Consider the following 21,225-nt stretch of genomic DNA (forward strand, 5'->3'; position numbering starts at 1 on the left):
CTCCCCCATGGATAATTCTCAAACCGTTCTAAATCCATCACTAGCCTTGCCAGAGTAGATCGTGTAGCGGTTGAAAACTTTCTCCCTTCAATGAATCCAGTGAAGATGGAGAGGTACGCGAGCCGCTTGCGATCTTCCCTGGACCAATCCCCGCATCTCTTCAGTGCTGCTATTATCTGATCAGTAGTTGGCCCAGCTTCCAGATGAACTCCCAGCATCCCCCAGAAAGAAACCATCTCTGGGGTAACGTCACATTTTGGTGTCTCAAGGTCCTCGATGTACTCGCAGTTTAGACCAGTGAGGTTTTCAAACTCTAACAGTGAAAACCTCAAAGGTTCTGGACCAACGAGAGACCACATCTCATACTTCTTCTTAATGTCCAGCTTGAAACTGAGCATGTAGTGAACCAGCCTTGAAGCCCAACCAAATCCCTGCTCCTTGAACTTGATGAAAACTCCCAAACTCGACTCCTTGAGCTCTTCAAATTCGTCATCAGTAAGAGCTTTCCTAAGAGCAGTATGCAACTTGCTGTTATCCGTATGATACGAAATGCTATTGTGGGCTTCTGGCTCTTCCCCTGATGTGTATAACCTACGGGGGAGTTCTGGAATATCCATCCTTTTTGTCTGCAAAATAATCAAAGACAACAATATAAGTCCAGACGACTTAGTAGACGACTTATAATTAAGTCGTCTGGAAAGTCTTCCAAATGGACGACTTATATTTAAGTCATCTACTAAGTCGTCCAGTTGGAAGACAAAGCCGGACGACTTAAATTACTTACAAGTCTTCCAGTCGCAGAAGGAGTTGGAGTACTCGTCATTGCGGTTATAGATCTGAAAAAATAAACGTGAAACGGTGAGAATGAGTAAATTGATAGAGACAACGTTTTATGTTCATCTTTTCCTCGAGATTGATGACTTAGCGGCGTTAGGGTTTACAGAGAAACGGCGCTAAGGTTTACAGAGAAGAAGCGGCGGCGCTAGGGTTTAGAAGAAGCGGTGGCGCTAGTGTTTAGAGGAAGCGGCGGTGAGAACGTTGGTGACCACGGTGGCGAGGGCGACGGTTTGTTCGGAAATTTTGGAAGCGGCGGCGCTAGGGTTTAGAGGAATCGGCGGCGCTAGGGTTTAGAGGAATCGGCGGCGCTAGGGTTAGAAGAAGCTGCGGCGACAACGGTGAGAATGAAGTGAGATAGATAGCCGACGTTGAGAACGATGGTTTGTTCGGAAATCGTGGGAATTCGAAATCGCCTTTGAGAGAGAACTGTTAGGGTTTTGAGAGAGAACTGTTAGGGTTTCTGAATTTCGCGAAAAATGAAACAAAAAAAAAAATCACCTTATATATTGGGTAAATAATCCGGTTAGCTTTAAAAGTACATTGGTAAACTTTAAGGTTTGGTCCGGTTTAGACGACTTATTCTGGCTGATAATGTACAACAGACGACTTAATATTTAGTCGTCTATTTTCAGACGACAAAATATTAAGTCGTCCTAGACCCTAAAATGAACCCCTAAACTAAAATGACTAGATTAACTAACTAACCACGTTATAAAATCAAATTATACTTAAATAGTGTTTACTATACACAGAAATGAACACGCATAAGTAATTTTAAAAATTTTCAAAAACGGTTTTAATGCTTTCCAAAATCTAACCCTAAGAACACATACAATACTACAACATATGTTGATGAAACATAAACTAAAGAATATCATGACTCACTACTTTCATTCATCTATGCTGAAAACAATTGAAATTTGTTATATCTTAATTTATACCTCCTAAGACATATGTTAATTACATAATTCCCATTTTTCACTTATCAAAATATTTTTTACAAAATTTTTAAATAATGTTTAAGACTAACTGTCCAGACGACTTTCAGTTAAGTCGTCTGGACGACTTATTTTCAAGTCGTCTAAACAGACGACTTGCGAGGGGTAGAAACGTAAAAAAAATTCCGTTTTTTTGTTTGGTCACAAGGGGATAGTTGTAATTTCAATAGCCTTTTAGGTTACTTTTGCCTTTGACCCAAGTTGGGGTATTGTTTTGGTTTGACTCCAAGTTTTGAGTCACACTTGGCAATTCTCCCGTCAACGGGAGACATATATTGCAGATCTCGGAGATAAGGAATATATAAATAAACAAATATATAGTATGATCAAACTTCATAAACCACATCTTTACGCATAAATTTACATACATTTTGTAGGCTTATCCAACTGAATTGTACCTTTCTCAAGGATGACACATATAAATCGAGAAATAGTCTAATTTTTTTTTTTGTCAAAAAACATAATTGTATAAATTAAACATTACAGAAATATAAATATAATACTATTTAATTTGGTATTAAGTATATATACTGTTTTGTTCTCGCCTTAAATTTTGACACTGAAAAGGAGATGATGATAAACTACCCACCAAAAATATCATAAGGAAGTTGTGGAACATTTACCTACACGTAACTTTTTTTCTTGAACGTAAAAGTTCTTTCTTAAACAAAAAGTTACCTTTTTCATCATACCAAGTCCCATTATTAAAACTGAACTAAATAAAAACCCCAGAAAAAAAAAAAAACAAGAAATCAAAAACAAATACTTTTCGAGGTCATATAAGCAACCTTCTGTTTCTATCAGAGCCTTTCAGATTTGTTGACACAAACTTAGAAACTCTGTTTTCTTTCTCCTCTTGACCGATCAGAGTCCGTAGACTTGCGAGCCATTCTTTTCTCTTCGTAAGATTTGCTCCGAGCAGCTATATACTCAAAAGCCACCACGACATCACCTATTTGCGGACGTCGGTTCGCTTCCTCGTTCAGACACACCTCGGTGATAGATATCGCTTGACTAAGACACCTCTTAGGGTACTTTCCACGCAGCAACGGGTCCACAAGTTGTCCAAATTTCGTACGGTCCTTGAGATACGGCCGAGCCTGCACATACACCAACACCAACAAGTTGGCTCCGGTTTAATCCGGTTTTCTTTCCTTTCTAATTATTAGGCTTTTTTTACTTACCCATGCAACAAGGTACTGCTCTCCATGTGGTTTATTCAAATCAATAACTTTCCTACCAGTAATAAGCTCGAGTAACACAACACCAAAGCAGTATATATCTGATTTGATGGTTAGCTTGCCGCTCATGGCGTATTCTGGAGCACAGTATCCGTAAGTACCCATGATCCTAGTGGACACATGTGTTCTGTTACCGACAGGACCGACTTTAGCAAGTCCAAAGTCAGATAGCTTGGGACTAAAGTCTCTGTCTAACAAAATGTTTGCGGACTTCAAATCACGGTATATCACTGATGGGCTTATTTTACAATGAAGATACTCTAACCCACGAGCTGCACCAACAGCTATTTTCATTCGAGTGTTCCAGCTTAAAGGACTCTGATCAGGCTCAAGATCTAAAGTTCAACAACAAGACAAGTCAGGTTGATTAGTAAAAGAACATGAACAATACTCTCTACTTTTCACAAAGAGTGTTATTTTGATATTTTTACAATATATTCCTAATGCCAAAATTTTAAATAAAATTTCAGTTTTATTTACTACTTTTAATTTTTTTTTTTAGTGTGAATAGATGGTAAAATAAAGTTTTTAATGGTTTTTAATATGTGAAAATTTTTAACTGATATTTTTTTAATGAAAAAGGAGGAGTAGATTTTTGTGAGTTTTGTAAAACACAATGACTTACCATAAAGATGATCTTCTAAGCTACCCATTGGCATGTATTCATAAACAAGAAGTCTCTGGGCACCAGAAGTACAGTCACCGATTAAAGTTACTAGGTTTGGATGATGGAAGACGCTAAGCATGTCAACCTCGACTATGAATTCTTGATTTCCTTGATTCCCATCTGGGTTTAATTGCTTGATCGCCACAACCTATACGTACATTTTGACTCAATATCAATATTCTTACATGGCCACTTCAGATGTTTTAATCTACAGGACGAGAGGTTGATAACTTACTTGTCCTGAATATAAACGTCCCTTGTAGACACTACCGAACCCTCCTCTTCCGATCATGTTCACCTCCCGGAAATTCTTGGTTGCGGCGGCCAACTCCTCGAACGTGAAACTTCTTGCGCCACCGCCTGGTTTAGGGCTATTCACTTTCCCACTAACTGGCCAAAACATTTGTGTGTTTTTATTATTTCATCATTATAATATTCAAAATATTGTCTGACGAAAATTAAAAATCATTTAAAAATTATATTTCTAACCTAAAATGCCAGATTTCGACCCTGCTCCTCCTCCTGTTGCATCGCTTCTTGTATCAACTGCAAAACATACATGAGAACCGCATATTGGAGATTCCGTTTTCTAAAATACAAATCAAAGAGAGAAAGAGATATGGAGACATATAAAAACAAACCTGAGGAACCACTGGTTAGGTAAGATGTGGTATCAATGTTGATTCTCATATCCTTGGTTCGTGTGTCGAGACAAGAGAAACACCTCATTTTCCTTTTGGTGATGAACTTTTAGAAAAACAATAAGCCGAAAGAAATGGATTCTGAGAGGAGCTGGTTTGTGATGATGTTCAAACAATATCACCAAACCTAGCTCCTTGGAGCCCTTACACAGGAAAAGAATAATAAAACTAGGATTCTTGTAATAGACTAAAGGGATTTTTCTCCAAGATTATTAATAGGAAAGATAGAGAGAAACTTTCTTTTTCTTCTCTCTCTTTAATTCCAGAAAATAGGAAAATTATGAACCCACCAAACACAGAGGAGACAATTTGATTGAATTGATTTGTCCTTAAGAAGGAAAGAGAATCTCAAATGGTAGATAACAGAAGCAAATTTATACAAGTATCATAAAAATGATATATTTGTATACCTAATAGAGGAAGGGAGAGAGATTGTCTACACTCTTCTAAATGGCAAAAAAATCTTTAGAGAAAAAGGTACAAAAGTTTGATGGCCACGGAAGAGGAAATAAAGGAACGGTGAGACCTAATTTGGGAACTGCGCGTCCTTTTTATTTCTTCCTTCTGTTGAATTCTTTTTATTTTTTCAACGTTATAATTTGTTTTCTTTCCGTTGGAGCTAAATAAAACGGTTTAATTGTAACGTATAAAGATGCAGGCTGACAACTTAAGAGACCGTTTTCTAGAATTTCACTAATGTTTTCTTGTTAAATTTATACGCTGACAACTTAAGAGACGGTTTTCTAGAATTTCAAATGTTTTCTTGTTAAATTAAGCGGTTTGTTCTAGAATTTTTTTCTCTCTTTTAATCCAATAAAAATATACTTTCTAACTTAAAACTGATTTATGGAATCTGGACTTTATTTTCACATCCGTGTATATTATTAATTGATTTCCAATTAAATTAATGGATTTGAAAATCAATTAAGGCACATTTGAAAGTCAATCAAGTAGATGGTAAAATCAACCATAATTGATTTATATAATCTTCTTTTTAATGATAGAATCATAGAAACATGAATGGAAATATGATTTAAGTAAATAAAAAAAAAAAAAAATTCAAAGAATCTCTTCTTTGTTCATCAGCGGCTCATTAAAAAAGAAAGAAGCTTAACACATAAAAAGTTCTAAAGGCAAATTAATTAACTATACAATTTTTTTTAAAAAAAGTGGCATTTTTTTTGTAAATAATTTTAAAAATTAAGGGCAAAATTCTATTAGAGATTCTGTTTTAATAGCATAGATACGAAGAAAAGCAATAGTCAGAGCAAATGAAAGTTAGCTAAACAACCCAAGTCAATGGAAGTCAAACAAACGTTGCAGTATATATTGCCAAAAAAATCGCATGGACACTAACAGTTGCAAAAATAAGAACAAGAGACAAGCGAAGCATAGGCACATTATACAGACTTTCATATTACAATCGTCTCTCATAAGCTGAAATCAAAACTCAAAATGCACATTCATTATTCTGAATTGATCAACTTAAGAAAAATATTTGTATAAATAACATTCATACAACTTGTTGAGTACTCCCTTAAATTGGTTTTCCTCTTACCCTATCACAAATCTGGAAGTTGCAACAATCTGTACAGAGACTTCTTCCCTATAATATTCATCCACAACCACAAACCTCCTCCCTCTTCCTACAGGAGAAGCTTTCAAGACTAGTAAGTTAGAGCTGTAATGCCAAATCCGGATGCTGCTGGGATGAACCTGCCTGAAGGTTAGAGACTGGTGAGTTTGGTGAGACGATCTTAGCGTTGAGATCAGGATGAAACCGGTTTAGTTCCGGTTTTGTGTTAGGCGACAAGCCTTGTCGCGAGAAAGCAGCAGTTTCCAGCATCTGGTTTACTCCTCTGCAGCCACGGACTAGACCGTTGCTCTCCGGATTGATCAGCAGTTCTGACTTCACGGTTGCTTGATTCAACAAACGAGCAGCTGATGCACTCCCTTTGCTTTCTTTGGAAGAATGTATGCTTTCAGATGCCAAGTCATTCGAACACTTTTGCTGCTGAGGAGCTTCTGGCTTCTCTCCAACCCAACCTGGACCAAACTCGGTTCCACTTGGTAACACTGTCTCAATCCTCTTGCTGGCAAGCCTCCAAGCAACAGGACCAAGATTTGCAGCATATCTTGCTAGACTCCTAGCGTACCCATATTCAGTGTTCAGCCCAACCTGGTTATTAATTAAGGAAAGGGTCAGATTCTTTGGTTGTTAAAACAAAAAGAAGATATTATTATATGAGTTGGTAACACGTACTGGAGTTAACTGTTTCAAACCATCCTCAAGAGTTGTACAAACCGAAGCTTCTTGCGAGCAAGGAGAGATGTCCAGGAAGTAAGAATCTCGCCTGTTCTCGTCCACATTCTTCATCCCGTATTTGTTGACGGCCTTCACAACCGAAGCTATACAGAAAATATAAAAGAACACTGGTTATTAAGTCAACAGAACTAGAAAGTAAAAAAGAAAAAGGCAGATAGATCTTTACGTGGGAACTCCTTCTCCCAATCAATCAACAAGCCATTTTGGTTCTCGCTGTAATGGTTGATTCTAACAGAAGGAGGTGTTCTTCTTAGATTGTAAGCACCGGATAATCTAGAGCCGTCTCCACCAGGAGTGTGCGCTGCTGCGGCATCAGCTGAACTCTCAGAAATAGTCCGGTCGGTTAAAAATGGCTCAGAATGTTTCTTAAGGCCTGAGCCTGGAGGACGGCCTCTTTTGACAATTTTAGGCTGTTGTTGTGACTGTGACACTGGTTCTACTTCTCCATCACTTTCTTGTCTTAAATCTGCAAAGTCCTTTTTGGCCAGCTCAAGCATTGCTCGTGCCTGTTATAGCCAGAGAGAGAGACACAATCAGAAAATTAGTGGATAACCAAAAGGGAGAAAAGTGTAGCAAACTTGTTATGTAAAGCTAAGGACAAACCTGTCGATGATATATAGTATCTGACGAATTGTATTCCATAGCGTTTGTGCATATTAAAAACACGTCTTCCTGCATGAGATGAGAGGGGATCAGAAATGATATCTGCATCTTCTCATAGATACAGAGAGAGGTAACCACAGAGTTAGTATAAAATGTTGGAGATATCAGATACAAGATAGTAACAATCTTTTCACATTACAAGTAAATGCTTCTCGGCAAAACAAGATGTTGTAGCTAACAGAGAAACTACTGCATTGAGACTTAGGTATATGAGAGAAGAATCAAACACTCTATTCCAGCAAAATTAAAGAGCAGAGTGAAATGTGACAGTTCAGTGAGAAGTATCGAGGGTGGTGATATAGGTTCAAAGGACAAGACTTGCCTCAAATTGTTCTAAGGTAGCATATGCGCCGGCTTCTAATTTCTCCCGCAATGTAGTAAAATCCATAGGATTCTTGATAATCTCATGATAATCAGGAAGCTGTAAAACAAACTCTCACAGATAAAGATAATGTAATACAAATGCATTAACAGACACACACACAATCTTAACATAAAAATTTAGAAAACTTCACCTCCTCTGGATCAACAGGGTCAGAATACACTCCATAAGTATCCTTCCTTCAGGTATTATAAAACAACATTTTATTCAGAAACCAAACGAGAAGAGCATGGAGAAGCGAGAGCAAAAGAAAGTGACATACTTTTGAACTCTATCGAGGATGAACAAGAGCAACTTTTTGTCTGGCAATGGTGTAACGGGCCCAGAGTCCACAAGAGACGCCCCTGTCCACAAGTAAAATGTGCCGCACATTAATTTAAATTACTCAGCAGAAAATTTTCACTTTTATTCATACACAAATTCCAAGTTTATATACTTTGAAGGATGTCTGTCGCTTTCGAACCCTTTTGTCCCTGCAAGACAAAAAAAAACAACAGACACTTCATTAACCTCAAGTTGGAAATCCTAAAAATAATAACAGTTATACAGGTGTCATATAACCTGTAATAACTAACATTCATGTCCATGGAAGAATCAAAAGAAGAAAAGGCAGTCAAAGTCTTTGAAGTACAAAACTTTAAAACAAAACAAAAAGTAACAAGACAAATTGAAGAACTTGTCTGAAGACATGATTGACTCTTAGTGCAGAACCTTCTATTAATTCAGATAACTATGAAAATTAATAACCAAGAATCAAAGAATAAAACATATAATATTCAAAAGAAAGATAGACAGATTAAAAACCTAAAAACAAGGCAAGACAAAAAGGAAAAAAAAATAAATAAATAAAATAAATAAAGATAAGAAATTATGAATTTCCATTTTTCCACCAACAAAAAAGAGAGAAGAGAAAAAAAAAATGAAATAGTCAAAACTCCATCACTCACTCAGAAGAGGAAACTTCGGTTAACGCGCGAATTTTAAATACATAAATTAACAGTTTTTATTTTTTTCATTTCAATTTCAAAATCAAAAACTCGAATTTTATTAATATATAAAATTCACAAGGAGCTCTGTAACTACCGTAACGTCAGATCCGGCGGCGCCGATTTTCCGGCGGCTGATGGAAGAAGCATCGCCGTCCAATTCAGATTCACGACGGTCGTCGTGCGAGTTCAATCCGTGCAAAAGACGTTTCTTCTTATCTCTCCGCTCGTCATCGTCTTCTTCTTCTTCATCCTCTTCGCTGGGATTAACAATCCGGCGATTGGATCGGGTTGCGGCGGAATTAGGGTTTCCGAAACCGGATCTAACCTCTTCCTTGGACTCATCTAGCTTGCTCTGAAGCAGTTGTTGCTGCTTCAGAGCTCGCTTCTGGACTTCAATTAGAGATGGTCTCCCTTTCTTCTTCCTCTTCTTCGTCAATGTATCAGCTACCTCCCCCATTTTCTCTCTCTCTCTCTCTTTCCCCTTTCTTCCTCTGAACAGTCGTTTCGGCTTATTTTTGTTTTAAACGCATAAATGGAAATACTCCGCACGTGTGAGCTTGTACGTGGGTAGTAACTCGTGCTCGGCTCTCTGAGGTTACTACACACGTGGTTTGCTCTGAATGGGCAGGGCATGGATAACGTTTCGAAATCTGGAATTTTATTGGGCCTTTTAGTCGGTAAAGCTGTATCCGTATCAAATCAGTTAATTTCTGATCGTCTAGTTTACTGATTGGGCCTTAGTTTAATAAAGCTGCTTAACATATCAGGTTAAATAATTTACGATCGGCTAAAGCTTTGTTATTGGGCCTATATAGGCTTTAGTTGGTAAAACGACTCATTTTAAAAAAGCATGTAAATGGCCTTAAGCTACGTCAGTGATTTCAGTACCCTGGATTTAGAGATGGCAAACATTTCGTTTTCGTACCGCCACAGCAGGTTCGTTTTCAAGCGGATCACGGCGGGTTCAATCATCGAAATGACTAACCTAAACCCATACCGCAATATTAGTAAGCCTTTGCGGGTCAGCCCGCGGCAAGACCAAACAAACCTGATCAATAGGGTTCGATATCTATTCTAGTCTATCTAACGAGAGAACAATGATCTCGTAACATTAAGAATAGAAAACACCTCAAAGAAGGTTCTAACCAGTAATGAGACTAACTCTTCAGCTGAACGACATCATTATTATAGTTTAGCTTTCCAACTGAACGACATCATTGTTATAGAATAAAATAGCTTAGTCGACAAGGCTCTAACCATAGCTTAGTCTCGTTACTGATTTGATCATAGTTTTATCTCGTTCATGTTGTCTTAACCAAATAAAATAGTTGCAGTTAATTTTATCACACTCCAAACATATTTAACACACAAATTAAAGATAATCGAAGAAGATATTTTTCATTAGCTTATAACTCATAAGTTCATAACCAATGTTTTAGTTCGATGAATCCAAAAATTAAATAAATCCAAACACCATCAAAACTGTCAATCCCAAAAAAAAAAATACTAAACTGAAATACCACCAAAGCTCAAATCATCATCGCCGGTAATTACCGGAGTTCCTCTCATTTTCTTGGGAAAAATCACACGAATCGCCTTATTTTTATTCTCTCTCATATTTTTTTTAGGTAAAAAAAAATGAAAAAAAAAACAGGAGTCTTTATAATCTCACATGGCCAGTTTCGGTCCATCCCAGAAAAAGTCCAGTACTGCAATAAACCGTCCCGCAAATCCTGCTAGAAAATTTTGCTTTTTACGGGTCAGGCTCAGGCTCACGGTCCATATCTGACATCTCTACCTTGATTGGTGATTATTTACCCACCTGGTTTGGTTCTCCAGAATTTAACAGCCGTCGATTATCTGTACACGTGGCTGTGTGGCTGTCGTGACATTTCTAATTTTAGTCAACCCTTTTCGCATCGTATTTTCTTTAGTCGGTGTTTTTTTTTTCTTCATTGAGTGAGACTCTTCTCTTCATCTACAGTTTCCCATTTTCTTTCCGTCGCGTTTACATCTCCGTCGAATTCAACCTTCAAAAGATAGTACAAATCACGTCTTAATTGCTCCGCTGTTTGTTGTACATAGTAGAGACGAAGAAGTGAATCAATCTCACAAGTTTTCGATTCAAGGATCGTAATCGAATTCTCAAGCTAGAAAGTTTTTTTATTCTTCTTCGTTGGATCGGTTTCTTCGGGGCTTATTGCGTTTACGAATTGGGTACGCGTGCTATCTTTCTTTTTTTTATGTGTCACTTACTAACAAAGGAACTATAATCCTTTTATATCCACGATGCTAAATTAGGTAAAATTTGCCATATTAGGGTTGTAGAAAATTATGATTATGGTATATTATTACAATTGGTTTCATATACTAATTTTGTTGTTTCCAACTTTAGATGTTAGAGTTTAACAAGTCTTCTCATACTCCTCTTTTGAGATGATAGTTTTTTAACAATTAATCTTGAAATATTGAGTTTGTATCGACGAAAACCAGTTTTGGATCCTCTCTAGTTCCAACTTAAAAAACAATCTGCACTAAGTTGATTCAGTTATATATCTCTAAGATCATTTCCAACTTCCCATGTGTGATATTGGGAGCCTTAGACGATTTAGTATAGATTTCAATTAAAAAAAAAAAAATTTAAGAATTTGGATGCTTTTTTAAAAAAATTTGGGGACTATGTAAAAAATTTGGGAACCATACACGAATATTTCATCCGGCTTTGTCCGGAACCAGCCCTCCCTATTAGTACGTAATGAATATTTGTTCCTTGAGCTGAAGAAAAATGCAGAGCTTAGCTCTCAGTTTGGTAATAAAATAATGCACTTCATTTTACTATCCGATTTAATTTGTTTCTACTGATTATTATACGAACTCTTGATTGCAGTGAGTGATCTTACCATATGGCTGCAAGTTGTGATGGAAGTCAATCAGACCAAAGCTCTACGTTCGAGCCAGGGATCGACAACATATACGAAGCATTCATCTGTCCGTTAACAAAGCAAGTCATGCAAGATCCAGTCACGTTGGAGAACGGCCAGACCTTTGAGCGTGAAGCCATCGAGAAATGGTTCAAGGAATGTGTTCAAAACGGCAAACCTGTGTTATGTCCCATAACTTCCAAGCAGCTTAGCATCACCGATCTAAGCCCGAGTATAGCCTTACGCGACACTATCGAAGAGTGGAGAGCGAGGAATGATTGTATGAAGCTTGACATTGCTCGTCAGTCGCTCTATCTAGGTAACTCCGAGGCGAATATTTTGCTGGCGTTGAAGAATGTCAGAGACATCTGCAGGAACATACGTTTGATCAAACGACGTGTCCGGAACCCTCAGCTTGTAAGGTTGGTTACTGACATGCTGAAAAGTACTAGTCATGAAGTGAGGTATAAGGCTTTGCAGACGCTGCGAGTTGTCGTTGAGGGAGATGAAGAGAGTAAGGCGATTGTGGCTGAGGGAGACACTGTGCGTACTATAGTTAAGTTCTTGTCCAAAGAGCCGCGAAGGGGAAGGGAGGCAGCTGTTTCTTTGTTGTTTGAGTTGTCTAAATCAGAGCTCTTGTGTGAGAAGATTGGTTCGGTTCATGGAGCTATCCTCTTGTTGGTTGGTCTTACAAGCAGCAAGTCGGAGAATGTTTCAACTGTTGAGAAAGCTGATTTGACTTTGACGAACTTGGAGAGGTCAGAGGAAAATGTTAGACAGATGGCTAGTAATGGTAGACTCCAGCCTCTTCTAGCTAAACTTCTTGGAGGTGATTTCTCCAAACCACTACCTTCTTTACTGTTAAACATATACTCTTTAATAGGCTTGGGAGTTCGGGTGCCGTAGGTTCGGTTGATTCGGATTTTCAAACTTTCAGTACTATCTTCATAAGTTCCTTTCGGGTTATACTAATTATCGGTTGGGATCACCCAAAAATATTTGTTTAAAACTAAGAAATTAACAAAAAAATATTCAAAATATATAAGTTATTCACAAATTTAATTAAAAGATAGTTAAATTACTTAAACTATTCATATTGGATTTTGGATTTCTGAGTTTGGGTTAAGATAGGGACTTCGGTTTCAGGTAAAAACGCCTAGGCCTACTGTATAAGCTGGTTGTATATCTGAATCTCATATATGAAACATGATATGCAGGTTCACTTGAGACAAAAGCATCCATGGCATCTTATCTTGGAGAGCTTGCCTTAAACAACGATGTGAAATTTAATGTGGCGCAGACCGTTGGTTCTTGTCTTATCGATCTCATGAGAAGCCGTGACATGCGTGGAGCTGCTTTGGGAGCTCTCAACAAGATCTCATCTTTTGAAGGAAGTGCCAAAGTCTTGATCGGCACAGGACTTCTCCCGCCGCTTATCAAAGACCTGTTCTACGTTGGGCCGAACCAGCTTCCCATCCGACTTAAGGAAGTCTCAGCTACCATTCTTGCCAATATAGTCAACATTGGCTATGAGTTTGACAAAGTCCCTGTTGGAGCTCATCACCAAACTCTTGTTTCGGAGGACGTAGTTGAGAACCTACTCCTGCTAATTAGCAACACCGGTCCGGAGATCCAGGGGAAGCTCTTGGAGGTTCTTGTTGGACTAACTAGCTGCCCTAACTCGGTTATAAACGTTGTCTCCGCCATCAGAAACTCAGGTGCCATCATCAGCTTGGTTCAGTTCGTTGAGGTTCATGATAATGATGATCTGCGTTTGGCTGCTATCAAGCTGCTTCATAACATTTCACCGCACATGAGCGAAGAGCTAGCCAGTGTGTTGCGCGGCACTGTTGGACAGCTTAGGAACCTTGTTGGGATCATATCCGAAAGCACAACAACGATCACTGAGGACCAAGCTGTTGCTGCTGCGCTCTTAGCTGAGCTCCCCGAGAGAGATTGGGGTCTGACGCAGAGATTGCTAGGAGACGGTGCTTTCGAGAAAATCATCTCCAAGATTGTTCTTATTCGCCAAGGTGAGATCAGGGGGAAACGGTTTGAGAGAACTTTTCTGGAAGGACTTGTTAAGATACTAGCTAGGATCACCTTTGCACTCACCAAGGAGGCTCAGGCCGTTTCGTTCTGCCGTGAAAACAATCTCGCTTCTCTGTTCCTCGATCTCCTTCAGTCATACAGTCAAGATAACATCCAGATGGCTTCTGCTATAGCTTTGGAGAATCTTTCACTTGAAACCAAGAATCTGACGGTGATACCGGAGCTGCCTCCTCCAAGCTACTGTGTCTCCATTTTTTCATGTCTGAGCAAACCGCATGTTGTTCTAGGGATGTGTAAGATCCATCAAGGGATATGTTCGCTGAGAGACAGCTTTTGTCTTGTTGAAGGACAAGCGGTGGATAAACTGGTTGATCTCTTGGACCATGAGAACGACAAGGTGGTTGGACCAGCACTTGCGGCTCTCTCGACGCTGTTAGAAGACGGTTTGGAAGTAGAAAACGCGGTGAAGTTGATCGTTGAAGCAGACGGGTTAACGCCTATATTGAACGTTCTGTTGGAGAATAGGACAGAAAATTTAAGGATTCGAGCTGTGTGGATGGTTGAGAGGATCTTGCGTATTGAAGATATAGCTAGAGAGCTTGGAGAAGAACAGAACGTGACTGCAGCACTTGTTGATGCATTTCAAAACGCTGATTTTAAAACTAAACAGATCGCTGAGAACGCGTTAAGACACATCGATAAGATCCCAAACTTCTCTGGTATATTTGCACCAACATTGGCTAAGTGAGTCTTATATGCATATCCTTGTAAATGATTTTTTTGTAAGAGAAATTGATTGAGATTTAAAGTTTCATGTTTTTGAAAGCAAGTGTTTAAACTTAAAAGGGATCTGCTACATTTTAAGTTTTCTAGATCTCATCAATGAACTCTAGAAGATCATCTACTTCTTGCCTCAACGCCATGATCTTTTGCTGCTGAGAAGCGATCCGATTTTCGATATCACGCCCTGAGGATTTCTTCTCGTACCCTTCAACAACAGTGGTGTGTTTGGCCATCAACTTCTCTTGAAGTTCTTTCTCCTTCGCAACTAGCTCTTCAACCTGTTACAGAAGAGACAGTTTAAGCAGAGCTGAGGAGACAAAGGGATGAGTAACAGGTAGAGAGAAAATTTGAAACCTTTGGAGATATTTGAGAGGCTGATGGGAAAGATTGTAAGGAAGCCAGAAGAGGTCTCAGTTCTTTCGAAAGATCTTTCAGAAAACTGTCAGTGGATTTGCGAGCTGCTTTGCAGGTTTGAATGTCACCGGTTCTTGATAGATCACGCAGTGATGCTTCAAGCTTATCATGTGCAGCTACGCATTTTTGGATGATGTTTTGAACTTCCTGGAGTGTTGCTAGGACCTGATAAACGAAAGAGAGTGCCATTTCTTTAATATCTACCACATAAGATATTAGTAGATAACATGTAAATTTTCTTTGAAACAAGGTTCTAATGTACCTCATCCCATTGGAGCTTCGCCAGATATGCAGCAGAGGACTTGGAGATGGAGAAGTCAGCCCGCGTGTATATGATGCAAGTGATGAACAGAACAAAAAATCCAGTGATTAACATCAATGGCTCACTCAGCAGATTGATGTTGCTGAACTTATAGTAGACCTGTACAAAAGACACCTCTCTTGACCAATTAAACTACGGATATTGTAGCTATAGAATAATAGTAGTCGGATGTATTATATTGTACCTGAATATTCTGGTTGTGATCTGGGACAACGTTGTTCTTTTCAAGCACAACAACTGGTCTACCAGCTATATCTAAGTGTGAATATTTTATCTGCAAACGATCATAACAAGTGTGCAGAGCTCAAATATTAGAATCAAGACACAGAGACAGAGGATAGATATTTGATAAAGCCAAGACTGTGTTACCTCGTGAGACTGCTTGACGTCGAATGGAGTGGTAACCGATATATCCTTTGAACCCTCAGGTAAGACCACCTACAATGGAGGAAAAAGAACACAAAAACACACACACTCAGTGACATCTTTATTGTAGCAAATGAGATCATGGATGTAAAAGATTGATTGCTTGGATTAGTTTGCTACATCATCTCTAATCTAAGGAAGATCAAACTAAGAAAGGTAAATACTACAAGTTCAAAGTGTATAATACCAACCTGTACAATGAGTTTTTCAGTGACAAGGTCAATCATAGGGGAGCCAAAGGAGATGTCTAGGAAACGTTTCCCTTCCGACGCAAACAAGAAGTCACCAAGTGGCAAACCATAACCTATCGTGAAAAAAGTTTTCCACCCACCAAACAATGGAAACCGAGGCTCAATAAGTAGTTCTGTCTGCAACCAACCAGCAAAAAAAGAGAGTTAAACACACACATACATCAGTTACATTAATATTCAAATTAAAATTTAATCCAAGATATCAACCTTTTTCGAATCACTTTGCATCTGAGACGTAGAGATATTGCCAATATCATCCCTGTAATATATAGAATGTGCTCTGGGTGGTAATCTAGCAAGTAAATGCCTAAAGGCAGATACTCCTTGGGGATTAGGTCTGTCTTGATATTCTAATCTTGAAAACTCTCCCTTGAGTTGAGCCCCACGGTGAACTAAATTATAATGCTCCGTGACCTGCACGTTCCCCCAATGAGACACTTCTATTTCCCTCACGAGCTTCTCAGCCACAGCAAACGCAGCCTTGCTTTCAAAATGGACAACAATCGGAGCATACGAATACTGCGCAAGATTCTTATACGGACCATACTTAATCTCTGACCCCTGAACCTTCGTGTTCTCCAGCTTGGTGTAAGACTCGATCCTCGCATTGGGCAGCTTAATAGACAACGACTGAGACTCAACAACATAAGGAGAGAGATACTGCGCGCTTTCTTGGAGCATAACGAGATGGATATCTCTCTGAGTTATCTTCTCCGGAAACGGCTGAAGCACGTTCGTGAACGCAGCGAAAACCTCTAACGTCAGAGTATCTCCTTTGCTGAGGGGTTTAGGTAATGAAACTGAGTAGAAACTGATCGAATCAGGCGTTCCTTTAGGGTGAGCTTCTTTAACAGAGAGATTGGCTAGAAAGCGTTTAGCTTTCCCTTTTCCCTCGCTGTGTGAAACCGTTAGGTAAGCCAAGTTGTTGCCGAGAAACTTAGGGAAGGTTAAAGTAAACTCGGAGACAGACTCAGAGCCAGAGTTCACAACCTATAGACACCAAAAAATGGATACAAGGTTAAAGATGGAATCAGATCAAACGCAGTCTCGTGACAAGTTTTGAAATTTACCTTAAGGGTTTTGGTAACACGAGCGATCTGTGACGTCACATCGATCTGCACACAAAAAGCAATAACATTTAATCAATAAGCGAAGCTTAAAAACCTTCGAATTACATATCCGATCCCACTGATATCGTATGGAATCGAGAGAAAAGGTTAGATCTTTTTGATCTGATTCGAAATGTGAAGCAAATATCAACAAATGGAAGCTCTGCGGAATCGATCAGGGAACTTGGTGAATCTATGAACTAGATCGAATTGGGACTTACACGACGTTCGACTTTGGATAGAACCAGATCGGAGAACGCGGGCGTTGCGAGAACGTTAATCGCTAGCAGAAGAAGCAACAGATCGACGACGCTCGATGTCTTCTTCATCGTTGATAGATGATTCAGATCAGTCTCGTGACTCGCTTTACTTCACTCTGGAGAAGACCAGAGTGACAATTATTCCGGAAAAACTTCACTTTCCCGGGTCGGGTTAACCCGCGAAAACAGGCTAATTTTATCAGATAAAAGCCCATATACACTGGGCTTAGATCTGTAACACGAGGCAGGTATGGGCTAACGGACTAATTATATTAGAAGAGGTCAATTATACTGGGCTTTAATATGGGCTTAAAAGACCACGTGGCAGTGATTAATTGGTTGGACCTTGGTGAGATAATACAGTAGTCAAAACTAGGTGAGGTTTTGGTGTTTTAGCTCTCTGCTTGTGTGTTTCGGTGGGTAGAGTGATTTATTTTCTTGGGCGATTTTCTCGAGGGAGGATGGAGACTTCTCTGAGGTATACGTGCAATTCAAAGTCTCTGAAAATCCATGCGAAGGAGAAGCTCCCGGTGAACTCGAAAACCCATTTGCAGGTGAAACAATCTTCGTTAGCTTCCAAAACTTGTTTCGTATTGGTGTGGCTATAAAGAATGTCTCTTTGCTCTATTTCAATTCTGAAACAAGCTCGCTTTGGTGATGTAATGCTCTCTCTGGCGTGGTTTGGTATTGTTCTTTGCTTTGAAGCGTTAATTGCCTAAAGTTTTGAAATTTTGTGAAGGGGTTTGTAAAGTTTCAAACTTTATGCTCTCTGGCTTGGTTTGGTTGGTATTGTTTTTGCTTTGATTCGAAGCTTAATTGCGTTAAAGTATTGAAATTTATTTGAAGGGTTTGAGTTTTTTTTGTGTAAAGTTTCAAACTTTATGTGCAACCTGGAGTTTTGGTTATGATGAAAAGCCTAAACTGATGTGAAGCTGCGAGTAAAATGTGCCCTGAGATTTGTTGTTATAGGATTTGAATTTGAGTTGTTGTAGGAGCCTAAGTTGTGTAATGGTTTTGGTTTTGTGTTTCACTCAAACTACCTATCATCTGCTTTGAGTTCTTGTTAGGACTTAGGAATTTGAGTTTTGAGCTTTTGAGAATGTATTTTGAGTTGAGTAATAAGATTATGTCTGAGTGGTTAACTTCATTCTCATGAGGCTTCCCCTGAATCTCGAGTGTCATTAGTTACTTGTCAGTTTGTGTATCTGTTTGCTTGTTCTGCCACACTTGTTTCGCTTTGGCTATATTTTTGTTAGTGACACTAGACTATGAGTGTTAGGCTTTGCCAATTTTGTGTTACCTTGTAATTATGTTTTTGTGTCTTATTTTCTGTGGTGTGTTTTGTTTGGTGATGATAGCTTCACGGAGAGCTAGATACTGGAACTGGGGCTCCTAGTTACTTCTGTGCGATGATTAGACATCTTTTCCCCGAGGTTTGATTTCAGTTTCTGCTGTTTCCCACTATCTCTCTTTGTCCTGAACCGTAGACTGATACTCATAGAGTTGTCACAAACTTCTTGTTAGGCTGCAACAGGCCTGGGAGTAGGAATCCATTATGATAAACGCCAAAAGCTTCGGTGTCACGTACGTGGGAAAAAAGAGTTTCCTGTGAGAGATGACAAGAGTGTCACCTTCAATGTCAAAGGCCGGTGTGATTTTGATCAAGACTTCAATCAGGTTCTCTTCTTTTCTTTGGTCTCAAGAACTTTCCTTCAGTTTATCTTTCTTGCTTTAGTATATTATATGCTCATTTTGTGCTTTACAGAGGAACCCTATAGGAGCTGCAGAGTTTGCCTGGAACATAATGAACTTTAAGGAAGATCAGGATGTAAGGATCAAAGTTGGCTACGAAATGTTTGATAAGGTATCTCTCTCTCTCTCTCTCTCTCTCTTTCTCTTACCTGAAGCATGTTCACTGCTCCAAACTTCGTAAGTAAACAATGTGTTGTGTCTTTCTTTCAGGTTCCTTATATGCAGATTAGAGAAAACAATTGGACTCTTAACGCCAACATGAAGGGGAAATGGAACTTGAGGTTTGACCTGTAACTGCATTTAGTATTCATCTGTCATCGTCTTGAGAAGAAGTGTATTAGTACTACTAAGGAAAAACACACTATGATTCTATCCATTAGTCATATTCAAATTCAGAGATCTTCCAAATCATCTCCATTACTATTGCCGAGATTATATAGGCAAATGTTGGCTGTTCTAATGTTTCCAATAACCAATAAACACATGCCGAAGCCGAACCAAAATAAACTAGACCGAATAAAATTTGTCATGATTTCATTAACCAAATCCAAACCGGGATCACTAGAGAACCAGCTATATTTTGTACCGGTTTGGTCTTGTTTGTGTTGGTTTTTATATAGATGGTGGTGCTGCTGACAACATTAGCATCAGTACCAAAACATGTGTTTTAAAAGTCATTACAAAGGTGTTGCTGCTTGAGAATCCAAAGATGGGGTACGCTCAAGATTTGCTTACTGATGATCATCATCACTCAAAAAAAGAGAAAAAAAAGGGATCAAAGATCGTTTTCAAACAGTGAAAGAAAAAGAGACATGGACAAGTCATTGATTTTATCGTTAGATTTGTTATAGTGGCTTTAACTAATAGTAATCCACGTGATCTCTATTGCATATTTAACTATATCTCAACAGTGTTTTTATCAAGAGGCAGCCGTATTTAAATAGCTTTAATTAAGTGATTAGGTTGGTAAAGAAAATTGCAGTAGATGTAACAAGTTTTATCCCAAATCTTTGTTACATACTTTTAGTTCCCCGACCTGTAAAGTTATTTTGGAAAGTAATTGCAATTATCTTCTTTTTCATGTATTTGATTCATCTTTTTAGTCTTTACACATCAGATTTGATATTTGTATGTTAACTCAATGTCAGTTGATATATCCATCGTGATAGTAATGTTTTACTATGATACAAAAGATCTATGTGACTAATTAGCAATGTGTAATCGCTCGTTTACCCGATGTTAAGTATATCAAATAATTTAGTACCATCTAGTATGTAAAACTATATGTCTACAACAATATTGTACTCAACCTATACTCCAACAATAAACTAAGTGGTCTAGATTATCATTTTGTTTCAGCAATATATTATTTTCATCTTTTAGTGCAGAATTGTATTCTTCTAAATTAGACTTGAAGATAAATGATAGTTATTGAAAAGAAAAATGCATTATTGAATTTTTATTATTTAATGTATATATAAGAAATTCGATCGAATATTTTACAGTTCATTCGAATTATGTTTGGTGGAAGGCTAATCGCAAGGCAAAGCTATTTCTTCGATTGAAAGACTGCCATGTCGGCTTTTAGATGATAATGTGGAAAAGTTGTTTGGGCAGTATATAAGCCACTAATGAAGAAAATCTCGCGGCTGAAATTAAAGTTAATTTGGTCACATTCAATGCATTTTTTTTTTTTTTTTTTTTTGTCACCGGGCGCTTTCTGGAATCCCGGAGGAGTCGAACCCGTGTGCCTTGGGATCCAGTTCACTCTAGTGTTTTACCACTAGGCTATTCTGTCCCGGCCAATGCATTTTCTTAAATCAATTGTTTTAGTTCCAAGTTTCCTTTCATATAATAACAAACACTTTCGCATAATCAAATGTTCAAATATATAATACAAGGTCCGAGAAAAGGTTTGTATAATTAAAACAAAAGAAAAGGCAGAATGGGCTTTAGATGTTCACACGTGATTGCATGTGTATAATCCCGCCAGTGCATATCCAATTCCAAACGGTCTGCAATAATAAATATGAAATATTAATCCAACCTTGCACGAACTCATACACAGAGTTATAACTGAATAAATTGATATCGTGAATTTGTGCATACAGTTTATATAATTACATGATTA

General features: G+C 38.4%; 5 protein-coding genes across 5 annotated transcripts; 2 read left to right on the forward strand and 3 right to left on the reverse strand.

Moving 5' to 3' along the window:
- Positions 1-2,370: 2,370 nt before the first annotated feature.
- LOC106405461 (probable serine/threonine-protein kinase PBL22) lies at positions 2,371-4,890 on the reverse strand. Its single transcript, XM_013845998.3, has 6 exons — positions 4,385-4,890; positions 4,233-4,289; positions 3,979-4,133; positions 3,702-3,891; positions 3,020-3,411; positions 2,371-2,935 (listed from the first exon to the last, which is right to left on the reverse strand). The coding sequence occupies exons 1-6, from the start codon at positions 4,470-4,472 to the stop codon at positions 2,666-2,668; spliced, it is 1,152 nt and encodes a 383-aa protein (XP_013701452.2). The 5' UTR covers positions 4,473-4,890; the 3' UTR covers positions 2,371-2,665.
- A 932-nt stretch (positions 4,891-5,822) lies between these two features.
- On the reverse strand, positions 5,823-19,239 carry LOC106406353 (bromodomain-containing protein 9). The gene is made up of 10 exons (XM_013846988.3): positions 19,211-19,239; positions 8,899-9,266; positions 8,252-8,288; positions 8,078-8,159; positions 7,949-7,994; positions 7,756-7,854; positions 7,374-7,442; positions 6,937-7,276; positions 6,708-6,853; positions 5,823-6,623 (listed from the first exon to the last, which is right to left on the reverse strand). The coding sequence occupies exons 2-10, from the start codon at positions 9,259-9,261 to the stop codon at positions 6,120-6,122; spliced, it is 1,686 nt and encodes a 561-aa protein (XP_013702442.2). The 5' UTR covers positions 9,262-9,266; positions 19,211-19,239; the 3' UTR covers positions 5,823-6,119.
- LOC106405739 (U-box domain-containing protein 43) lies at positions 10,536-14,602 on the forward strand. The gene is made up of 3 exons (XM_013846274.3): positions 10,536-11,021; positions 11,692-12,554; positions 12,943-14,602. The coding sequence occupies exons 2-3, from the start codon at positions 11,708-11,710 to the stop codon at positions 14,523-14,525; spliced, it is 2,430 nt and encodes an 809-aa protein (XP_013701728.2). The 5' UTR covers positions 10,536-11,021; positions 11,692-11,707; the 3' UTR covers positions 14,526-14,602.
- Positions 14,540-17,547, reverse strand: LOC106405740 (dolichyl-diphosphooligosaccharide--protein glycosyltransferase subunit 1A). Its single transcript, XM_013846275.3, has 9 exons — positions 17,304-17,547; positions 17,044-17,088; positions 16,181-16,963; positions 15,914-16,090; positions 15,666-15,734; positions 15,481-15,570; positions 15,237-15,395; positions 14,915-15,139; positions 14,540-14,838 (listed from the first exon to the last, which is right to left on the reverse strand). The coding sequence occupies exons 1-9, from the start codon at positions 17,409-17,411 to the stop codon at positions 14,647-14,649; spliced, it is 1,848 nt and encodes a 615-aa protein (XP_013701729.1). The 5' UTR covers positions 17,412-17,547; the 3' UTR covers positions 14,540-14,646.
- Positions 17,713-19,505, forward strand: LOC106405741 (outer envelope pore protein 21B, chloroplastic). The gene is made up of 5 exons (XM_013846277.3): positions 17,713-17,896; positions 18,701-18,775; positions 18,867-19,019; positions 19,108-19,206; positions 19,305-19,505. Exons 1-5 carry the CDS (start codon positions 17,804-17,806, stop codon positions 19,386-19,388), a joined length of 504 nt encoding a protein of 167 aa, XP_013701731.1. The 5' UTR covers positions 17,713-17,803; the 3' UTR covers positions 19,389-19,505.
- Positions 19,506-21,225: the final 1,720 nt, after the last annotated feature.

This window comes from Brassica napus, chromosome C6, assembly GCF_020379485.1.
Source record: "Brassica napus cultivar Da-Ae chromosome C6, Da-Ae, whole genome shotgun sequence".
Lineage (NCBI taxonomy): Eukaryota > Viridiplantae > Streptophyta > Magnoliopsida > Brassicales > Brassicaceae > Brassica > Brassica napus.

Excerpts from the sequence above, each read along its gene's own strand:
- LOC106405739 (XM_013846274.3), top strand. The coding sequence starts at position 11,708 with ATGGCTGCAAGTTGTGATGGAAGTCAATCAGACCAAAGCTCTACGTTC. Across the intron at positions 12,555-12,942 it reads TCTAGCTAAACTTCTTGGAG|GTTCACTTGAGACAAAAGCA; the intron begins GTGATTTCTCCA and ends CATGATATGCAG.
- LOC106405740 (XM_013846275.3), bottom strand. The coding sequence starts at position 17,411 with ATGAAGAAGACATCGAGCGTCGTCGATCTGTTGCTTCTTCTGCTAGCG. Across the intron at positions 16,964-17,043 it reads GTGTTACCAAAACCCTTAAG|GTTGTGAACTCTGGCTCTGA; the intron begins GTAAATTTCAAA and ends TGGTGTCTATAG. Across the intron at positions 15,396-15,480 it reads ATCACAACCAGAATATTCAG|GTCTACTATAAGTTCAGCAA; the intron begins GTACAATATAAT and ends TCTTTTGTACAG.
- LOC106406353 (XM_013846988.3), bottom strand. The coding sequence starts at position 9,261 with ATGGGGGAGGTAGCTGATACATTGACGAAGAAGAGGAAGAAGAAAGGG. Across the intron at positions 8,289-8,898 it reads CCGCCGGATCTGACGTTACG|GGACAAAAGGGTTCGAAAGC; the intron begins GTAGTTACAGAG and ends TTTGTCTTGCAG. Across the intron at positions 6,624-6,707 it reads GTTTGAAACAGTTAACTCCA|GTTGGGCTGAACACTGAATA; the intron begins GTACGTGTTACC and ends ATTAATAACCAG.
- LOC106405741 (XM_013846277.3), top strand. The coding sequence starts at position 17,804 with ATGGAGACTTCTCTGAGGTATACGTGCAATTCAAAGTCTCTGAAAATC. Across the intron at positions 17,897-18,700 it reads ACTCGAAAACCCATTTGCAG|CTTCACGGAGAGCTAGATAC; the intron begins GTGAAACAATCT and ends TGGTGATGATAG. Across the intron at positions 19,020-19,107 it reads TTGATCAAGACTTCAATCAG|AGGAACCCTATAGGAGCTGC; the intron begins GTTCTCTTCTTT and ends TGTGCTTTACAG.
- LOC106405461 (XM_013845998.3), bottom strand. The coding sequence starts at position 4,472 with ATGAGGTGTTTCTCTTGTCTCGACACACGAACCAAGGATATGAGAATC. Across the intron at positions 4,290-4,384 it reads CCTAACCAGTGGTTCCTCAG|TTGATACAAGAAGCGATGCA; the intron begins GTTTGTTTTTAT and ends TATGTTTTGCAG. Across the intron at positions 2,936-3,019 it reads AGCAGTACCTTGTTGCATGG|GCTCGGCCGTATCTCAAGGA; the intron begins GTAAGTAAAAAA and ends GTGTATGTGCAG.